Source organism: Ascaphus truei, chromosome 8 (assembly GCF_040206685.1).
Source record: "Ascaphus truei isolate aAscTru1 chromosome 8, aAscTru1.hap1, whole genome shotgun sequence".
Classification (NCBI taxonomy): domain Eukaryota; kingdom Metazoa; phylum Chordata; class Amphibia; order Anura; family Ascaphidae; genus Ascaphus; species Ascaphus truei.
In genome coordinates this window covers 27,624,257-27,633,569 of record NC_134490.1, presented here as the reverse complement: position 1 = coordinate 27,633,569, position 9,313 = coordinate 27,624,257, and the positions used below count along the sequence as shown (strand labels likewise).

Below are 9,313 nucleotides of genomic sequence, written 5' to 3'. Positions count from 1 at the left end.
AGAAACTGAAACAAGTAACTGTGGCCCAAGCAAAGAAGTTCATAGTGCTTCACAATGCAATAAAAATGTGGAAGCAAGCTCAGAGAAAGCAAAACTTGCAGATAAATTCCCTGAGAAGAGACTTGCAAGACGCACTCAAAAAACAGGGATCTCTCGCTGATGAGATGAAAGTTCTACAAGGACAAGTATTGACCCTGACTAAGCGTCAGTATCCCACAGCCACAAAAACCCATGAAGACAAGGGTACAGTGAGAGCTGGGAATACCGCTCGTCTGAAAGACAAGGTTGCAAAATGTGAACCACCTAAACAAGCACTAACTAGCAAAACCTTCAGCCACCCAACAGGCAATAAAAGAAGGTACACGTGCTGAAGCAAAACCAGAGGAATCCTTAGCTGATGAAGCTGAAAAGATGGGACATTCTCTGGAAGTGGGGGTGGAATTACAACTTAATCCCAAAGAGGCTGAACTAGCAACCCCATTGAGTGGAAAAGGGGCAGAGAGACAGCTTCACGAGCAGAAAACTCAAAGGGCTGTTTTTAAACGCTCTGCAAATACTGCCATACAGTCTGCCTACAATAAGACGAGCACCCGACGCGAGGGAAATCTCATGACCGCGCACATAGCAAAAAGACTATACTTAGAAAAAGTCCTCCTCAAGCGACTTGTCTTTTTTGTCTTTGTTCTATATGTTTGTTTGTCCTTCCATGAGTCTAGTATTAAGCAGGTATTGTGCTGTCCCTAGTCTGGTTTGATCACAACCACCTGAATCAGACTCTGAGTTTTCTACTTCTGATGAAGAATAATTTATGGTTTTGGGTCTAGTTCTGCGAAACTGTTTATAGCTATAGACCTTATCCTGGCTATAATCTTGACTATCCCTTTGGAATTTACGATGTTTGCTATCCTTGATTTCGTTCTTAAATTTTAGTATGTCTTTATGTAGCATAGACTCCAATTCCACAAATTGTGTATGGGGTTTTAACTGCTCAATTTTTTTGAGCTGTATTGCAAGGTCACTATCAACTGTTGCTAACTGTTTTTTTGTGACTATTAACAAGTTGATAAGTTCATTAGAGCAATCTGAAAGTTCCTTTTCCCATTTTTAAAAAAAAATAAACTCAGTGTCTATTATGTGATAGGCAGGGGCCAAGTTAATTCTCAGTCCTCTTGGTATCATATTTTTAATTTCATATGTTTGAAGACTGGTTACTTACCACCACATCTGAATCTAAGATTTTAACAGTTTGGATAGGTCTTTGACATAATCTTATATATTGTCTGCATCAATAGTGTTCACATAAACATGTTCAGTAGAGAACACATTTTTAGCTTCATCCTTCCACAAATCGGTATCCCACTTGCTGGACAGAAACCCAGTCATAGTGCAGTTATCTATTACTTTGATGGGAGCTGGTGTGTAAGAAAAGAGACTCCTATGTTCTCTCAATTACAAGACATAAACAGAAGACAGAGCTCTGTCTTCTGTTTGAGTTTTGACATGGGACTGCAGCCCAGTCCTGACAGCCCACAGATGGGACTGCATCTTTACAGTTGTAAGCAACAGCCACCACCTGCTCCCCCCACACACACCCACTGACACTTCATCACCACCTCCACCACCGGGAGCCGCCCCCTGTGTATGTGTGGGAGAGGGAGGCGGGCGCGGTGCATCATGGTCGCTGCTACGGGACAGCCCCCTTCCCCCGCGCTCTGTGGCTCAGCATTGGAGCCTGTGTGTGCTGCAGAGTGTCTGCGCCGCTGCCGCCATGTTACTCACAGCCGTTACCGTCCCCCTCTAGCTCTCCCCGCGTCCCCCTCCCTTCCCCAAACCCCTCCCTCCCCCTACCCCAGAGCCGCGCAGGAGGAGGCCGCCGCGGAATAACCGAGAGGCCAGCCACGGTGTCTCCGCTGCCCGGTCCAGCCGCCGTCTTTCCTCGCCGCGTCCAGAGCAGCCCGTTACACGAAGCATGTCCACCAAGGACGGTAAACACTCCAGCACCGAGCGGGCGGTTAAATGTGAGTCTGTTAAGTCTCTGTCTGACGCCGTCTTCCCCTTCGTGTCACCCCCGCCCCCCCTCCTGGCTCCCCTCTCTCCGTGTGACATGTCTCCCCCCCCATACCCCCGGGCTCCCCTCTCCGTGTGACATGTCCCCCCCCATACCCCCGGGCTCCCCTCTCCGTGTGACATGTCTCCCCCCTCATACCCCCGGGCTCCCCTCTCTCCGTGTGACATGTCTCCCCCCCATACCCCCGGGCTCCCCTCTCCGTGTGACATGTCTCCCCCCCCCATACCCCCGGGCTCCCCTCTCCATGTGACATGTCTCTTCCCCCCCCATACCCCCGGGCTCCCCTCTCCGTGTGACATGTGTCTCCCCCCCCATACCCCCGGGCTCCCCTCTCTCCGTCTGACATGTCTCCCCCCCCATGCCCCCGGGCTCCCCTCTCTCCGTGTGACATGTCTCCCCCCCCCCCCCATACCCCCGGGCTCCCCTCTCTCCGTGTGACGTCTCCCCCCTCCCCCCCCCGTACAGCCCGGGCTCCCCTCCGTGTGACATGTCCCTCTCCCCCCCCCCCCCCGTACAGCCCGGACTCCCCTCCATGTGACATGTCCCTCTCCCCGCCCCCCGGTACAGCCCGGACTCCCCTCCGTGTTACATGTCCCTCTCCCCTCGGTACAGCCCGGGCTCCCCTCTCTCCGTGTGACATGTCTCCCCCCTCACCCTCCCCCGGTACAGCCCGGGCTCCCCTCCGTGTGACATGGGTTGTCCCCCCCCATCACATCAGCTTCTGTCCAACGTTACAAAACAAACATGGCGGCCCCGGATTTGCGCAGAGCTGTTCGCCGGGAAGGGGAGACACATGCCTGGGCCTGCGCTTCCTGCACCCTGACCTTCCTATAAGGCTAACTTATAATAAGCACTTTTATGTATCTCCCTTAATATAGTTGTATAGTGTTAGCGCTGGCAGACAGTCGGGTCTGTGATTGCTTGTCTGCGTCTCTCACGTGTGTGTATTTATGGATGGGGGGATCCCCCATTGTTGTTATTTGTAGTCCCCTCTCCTCTGTTGGAAACTGGGTATCGACAAATTGCAGGGAATTCAGCTGGTAGGGATGGTCTCTCCCCTCCCTGGATCTGGATACTTTTAATAAATGACAACATTGATCTGGCAGCTGTCACGTTTGTGGTTGCATGGCACTACACAGCCCCCCCTGGTTGTTGATGTTGGTTGTTAGCAGTATTTTGGTGTGGCATTGAAAGCTGGGTATATTGATGAAGACTGCATAATTGTATTTACTTATTTTGCAGACTAGGTGATGATACGGCGCTTGTCACTTTGTAGTTATTTCCAGTAATTGAAATCTGTGAATTTGATTTTATACTTTTGTTACAATTATGTGATAAGTTCATCCAGTTGGACATGTAGGGGGCAATTTAGGGATGTTCCCATTAGTGACTGCATGATAACATGACATTAAATGTAACCTTTTGAATGTCATGTGTATTTACAGCTGTTTTAGAAGACACATTTGACCAATGTTTGTAGTAGTTAAGACTTATTTTGTAACTTAGGCATTGGGTACTATAATGTGTTGCTTATCATTGGATAAAGTGCTATTGAAAAGTAGTGGTACTATAAAAGATTTAGTTAAATAACGTATTGTCTCTATTTGGTCTACATTGTGTTCTGCTATGAATACAAATTGATAGGTACTTTTTAAAAAAAATTATGAAAATAAGAAATGTACATGTATTTAGTATACTGCGTCTAATGATGACTCCAGTATGATTGACATTTTATTGTAATTTACATTGGGTATGGAGGGCTGGTACAAATTATTACAATTTAAGCATATGGCTATTCTAATATTGGCATTAGACAGACTGTGTGTGTGTGTTTAACAACTAAAAGTAAACTTCAGTGCTTACAAGAAGCATGTTGAGAATATGCCTGTACATGTATATACAAAAAATGACAGACAGCACCAATATATATTTAAAGAATTCTAGATAGGTGCTAGGGGAATAAATAGGGTTTCCTTACATCCCCACAAAATCAATCTATAAATAATGGGTCTAACTCTGCATTATAGCTTTAATACAGCTATTCTTGTACATCCTTGTTATGGCTGGATATCCATATTACTATACATACTTACATATTTGGTGAAAAGTTACTACTCTGTCCCATGTGTCAATGAGTTTCAGAATAGTGGTGTAGAATAAAATACAGTTTAACATCTATGTATGCTTGACCCATTTAGAAATGTAATCTAAGCATACAAAAACACAAATATTTTGTTGTGGTTTCAGGATAGCTGGAAATCAATACAATCTTAAGACGTCATAAATATAATGAGCAACAGACTGAAACTGCCGCACAATGGGAAAAAAACTACAATCTTGGGCTGTAGAACAATGCCAATGTAATTAGTTATTGTAAAATGAAAAGTTCTGCCATATAACAGTGTCCTATGACAACAAGTTTTCTAGTAGTCATATGGGGATATACACTTTTATCCCCACTGTACAGCATTTCATCATAATTTCATCATCATGGCATATATTGTCTTTGACTCCAAATATTACTGTGTTTATCCTACATACTCTCTCCTATGTGATTTTATTATAAATGTAAGAGTGACAGGGCTATGGTCAGAGACCAGTAACAGTATTTTGGAAGTTTTGCAATGTGGGAGATTTAGTACAATCTGGTGAATTGAATGCCGCCTTATAACTTGAAAATTGTGTTTTATTGAGAAGGTTGTTAGAACAATGGCATTTCTAAAAAGAGGACACTTGAGTACGTTTTTAAAATAAATCAAATGGCACATTTCTAGTAACTATTTGCTAGTAGAGTTCAAAGCTGCACGTTTAGACAGATACAGTCAAATGAAAGTTTATATTTTACTTGGTAAAAAATTATTGATTGAATTATGGTGGTACAGAAGTTTCAACGACTCTTCCAATTATTTAACAAGTCATAAACCTGTGTACTATGTTTACACTTATGTACAAATAATACAGTAGTGAAACAATTTACTGTTTTATAACTTCAAATATTACCAATTGCCATTTTTTTAAATAGATTTTTTTATTGGGTAAACAAACATTTAACAACAATATTACAATACAGGGAAAAATAACAATTTAAAAACAAAATACAAGAAACACAGAAAAACATACTTTTACACAACTTGTTTTTAGTATTGCTCATCATAAATATAACTTCAACATTCAATACATTAACACTAATAAAAAGAAAAAACAGATAATGGCATTTTCAAAGATTAACATCAAAGCTATCACCCCACAGCCTCCTAACAGAATCTGGCATAAAATTCCCATTTAAGATCTCCCTCCATCAACAATGTACTATCATAATTCCTCAAGTGCGAAATTATCTGTGACACATCGCATTGTCTGAGGAGACCCCAAGAGGTATGCTCAAATTTCTGTATGATTGAATCCCTATCTTGTTGCGACATAGTATCAAACTTCCCATTTTAAAAAATAATTCTCGGTTCTTAATTCTTTGTCTCCACTTCTAATTTGTCAATCATCATCAATTTATTCAGATAATCGTTTAAAATATCTCAAGTGGGGGGTTCAGGTGTTATCCATTTCACCATCACTGTATTCCTTGCTGCAAGCAATACAATCTCTGCTATCCTTGGGAGATTGTTCCTTACATTAACATGTTTCCAACTTTCCATATTTCCAGCAGCAAGGCTAAGGACTCTTTTATTGTAGTTACCCCAATAACTTCTTGTATGTACTTCAGAACTTTATCCCAAAAATCAGAAATAATTAGACAATCCCACACAGTGTTTTAAATCTGCTCTTTCCTGTGAGCACTTGAGGCACTTATTTTTAGATTTCTCCATCTCCTTATAATTGATATCAAAAGCATAATAGCCCATATGCAGTATCTTATATTGCATCTCTCTCCATTCCTCAAATTATAATTTTCCTAACCTGAGTTAACCCTTTTGAGTAACAGATCAACTCCTGGGAAATTTTTTTCCCATCTAGTGAACATTTTTCTTAGATCCTTCCCATAGTCCTTGTCCCTAATCAATCATATAAATCTGAGATATAATATTTGGTATTATTAGCATCCTTAAAAAATGCATCAAAAACATCTATTCCCATTAGAACTGAGTTACAGCTTTCCATACTCTTGCAATAATGCATTACTTGTATATAAGGGAAGTGATGTGTTCGAGGCAGTCCACTTTGTTCTCTCAGTTCTTGGAACGTCAAGAACCTACCATTGTTCACAGCTACTAACTAGCCCAGAGTTCTAATCCCCTTGTCTCTCCATATCTAAAAAGAAGCCTGCATCTTTCCTGGGAGAAATCTTAAATTCCCTTTTATAGTTAGAAATTTTGAGCAAGTATATGAAAACCCAAATTGTTCAATTGCCATTTTTATGTTCATGTTTTTAGGATGTTACTATCAATATTAACTTATCAGTGAGAATTTTACCAAGTATAGTAAATAGAACACTGCAAATATGATGTGCAATGACAGGTGTCCACATAACGTGTTTGTGTTCCCTTTTTAATTTTTTTTTTTAAAGTGAGCAGGTGCTGCTAGGAATTGCTAAGTGGTTACAGTTCAACCCTTAACCCATACTTGCCGTATATGATCATTGATAGCCTGCAACATGTTTTTTTGTCTGTGTTTTTTTTTTTTTGTAAGAAACTTGTCTTATTTCTGTAGTCTCCTTCCATGTCTGTGCACAGCCCATGGCTGGAGGTAGGGCACAAGTCTGCTGGTTGAAGGTTGTCCTTCTACACCTTCAGTTGTCTGGGAGGAGGGAGGGTGGATTGATATAGTCGTGTTAGAGGTAAAAGTCATTAACTACGTTTTTTGAGTACTGAAGAATAGGCGATTTTAAATGCTCTTTTTGACAGGAAACTTGCTGTATAAGGAAGGTATCTTGATATGACAAATTTGGTATTCAGTGTCTTAAAAACTTTTTTTTTTTTTTAAATTAATTAGTCCAGGGTTTCCCAAACTTTTTTTTCCCGTGACCCGGTTATTTTTTAACTTCTTTTTCGTGACCCACTAAAATTTTTATCGCCTATAGGGCCTGCACAGACACACACACACACACAGCCACTGATATACACACACACACACACACACACACACACACACACACACACACACACACACACACACACACACACACACACACACACAGCCACTGATACACACACAGCCACTAACACACACAGCCACTGACACACGCAGCCACTGACACACACACTGATACACACACAGAGCCACTGATACACACACACACAGCCACTGACACACACGCAGCCACACAGACACTGCTACACACACAGTGATACACACACACACTGATACACACACAGAGACACTGCTACACACACAGAGACACTGCTACACACACAGAGACACTGCTACACACACAGAGACACTGCTACACACACACACACACACACACACACACAAACACTGATACACACACACAGACACTGATACACACACACTTACACTGATACTGATACACACAGACACTGATTCATACACAGACACACACACTGATACAGATACACACAGATACACACACACACACAGACACTGATACACACACACACTCGCTCTCCCCTATACGCACACAGACACAAACAGTGAATTACAGGCAACGACGGATGTGAGTGACTGGAGGGGGGGCCAGGGACACGTGGGTGGGAGGAAGGGGGCCAGGGACACTTGGGTGGGTTCGAGGGAGGGGGCCAGGGACACTTTGGGGGCCAGGGACACTTGGGTGGGTGGGAGGGGGCCAGGGACACTTGGGTGGGTGGGAGGGGGCCAGGGACACTTGGGTGGGTGGGGGCCAGGGACACGTGGGTGGGAGGGAGGGGGCCAGGGACACTTGTGTGGGTGGGTGGGAGGGAGGGGGCCAGGGACACTTGGGTGGGTGGGAGGGAGGGGGCCAGGGACACCATTTGGGAGGGGGCCAGGGACACTTGGGTGGGTGGGAGGGGGCCAGGGACACTTGGGTGGGTGGGAGGGGGCCAGGGACACTTGGGTGGGAGGCAGTGACTGGGTGGGGTGACTTACCTTGCCGCCGGACGCTTTCCCCTGCTGCCCCCGATATCCCCTGCTGCCCGGGACGGGAGGTGGGCTTGGGGGCACGGGAGGTGGGGTCAGGATGGGGTGCCACGGGAGGTGAGCTCGGGAAGCTGGCCGTGGGGGGAAGCGGGCCGCAGTAGGAGCTTGTACTTCCACCCTCCCCCATGTAACGTGCGGGCTGCAGAGGAGCTGGTACTTCCTCCTCCGTCCCACGTTGGGAGCGGGGGGGAGGAAGGGAGCGGGCCCTGCTTGCCCTGCGCAAGCGGGCGGACCGCGGGGGGAATCGCCTGCCATTGTTTTTTAACTTGAGCAGGGGGGACGGGAGACACCGCGCGGCCAGCCTCACTGCGACCCGGCAATTTTGGGAAACGCTGAATTAGTCAGTTGTCGAAAGAAAAAATACTTGTTTTGCACATGAAACTTTTGAAAACATGTACACAGTGTAGCATTTTTGTAAAGCCCTCCTTAATTGAGTTTTATAATGTTCCTTTTAAATTCAGTCAGATTGGAAATGGGTAGTTTGCGTTTTAGCAAATTTGTTCAATTATGTGGTGGTAGACTGAAAGGAATACCATGAAAGCTTTACTTTTTAACAAGCGTAGATTGTTATTATTGCCCTTATGGAAAACTGCAGAACCTATGTACCAAAACATTCTTCATAAATTAAATTCTAGTACACAGAGCTTTCGAAACCTCATAGGTTGCCTTTTCAAGTGTAAAAGCAGTGTTCTGTGAAGAACTTTTACTCTTGTGTTGGTCAGCTAACGGGTATCACAACCTACAACACATCTGCATTTCTCCAGGACTAGTATTTAGAACTTGCCCAATAGTCTTATTTATTAGGAATATGATTTCCCTTTAGTGCCAGCTGCCATTAGTGGACTTGAACATGTTTCTTTTTAGAGCCATGTTATTTCCCGTTTTTGTCATTTTTGAGCAATTAGATATTTTATTTCCCAGTACTGTATTCTTTGTGAAGCGCAGAGTACACTTTTGTCGCTATATAAATAAGGACATTCAATACACATTTGGTGAACGAAAAGGAAAAAAAAAAAAAAGGAAAAAAAAAGGGGGAGCAAAGGATTAGAGGAGATGGACCTATATTAGCAATTCTAAAATGACTTGATAGCATATCTAGCTGCTTAATAAAGGTGGGGTGACGAAATGACAGTCGATTGTAATCAAATACTCACA

At 43.9% G+C, this 9,313-nt stretch overlaps 1 protein-coding gene across 14 annotated transcripts in view; it reads left to right on the top strand.

Moving 5' to 3' along the window:
- The first annotated feature begins 1,648 nt into the window (after positions 1–1,648).
- Positions 1,649–9,313, top strand: part of PPP3CB (protein phosphatase 3 catalytic subunit beta) — a 76,862-nt gene continuing 69,197 nt past the window's right edge. For 3 of the 14 annotated variants that reach the window (XM_075611000.1, XM_075611003.1, XM_075611002.1), the window contains exon 1: positions 1,649–2,018. In XM_075611000.1, coding sequence (XP_075467115.1) covers positions 1,970–2,018 — 49 coding nt within the window. In that variant the 5' untranslated portion in view covers positions 1,649–1,969. The remainder of the gene's footprint in view (positions 2,019–9,313) is intronic. The other 11 variants (XM_075610996.1, XM_075611005.1, XM_075610992.1 and 8 more) reach the window with 8 other exon arrangements.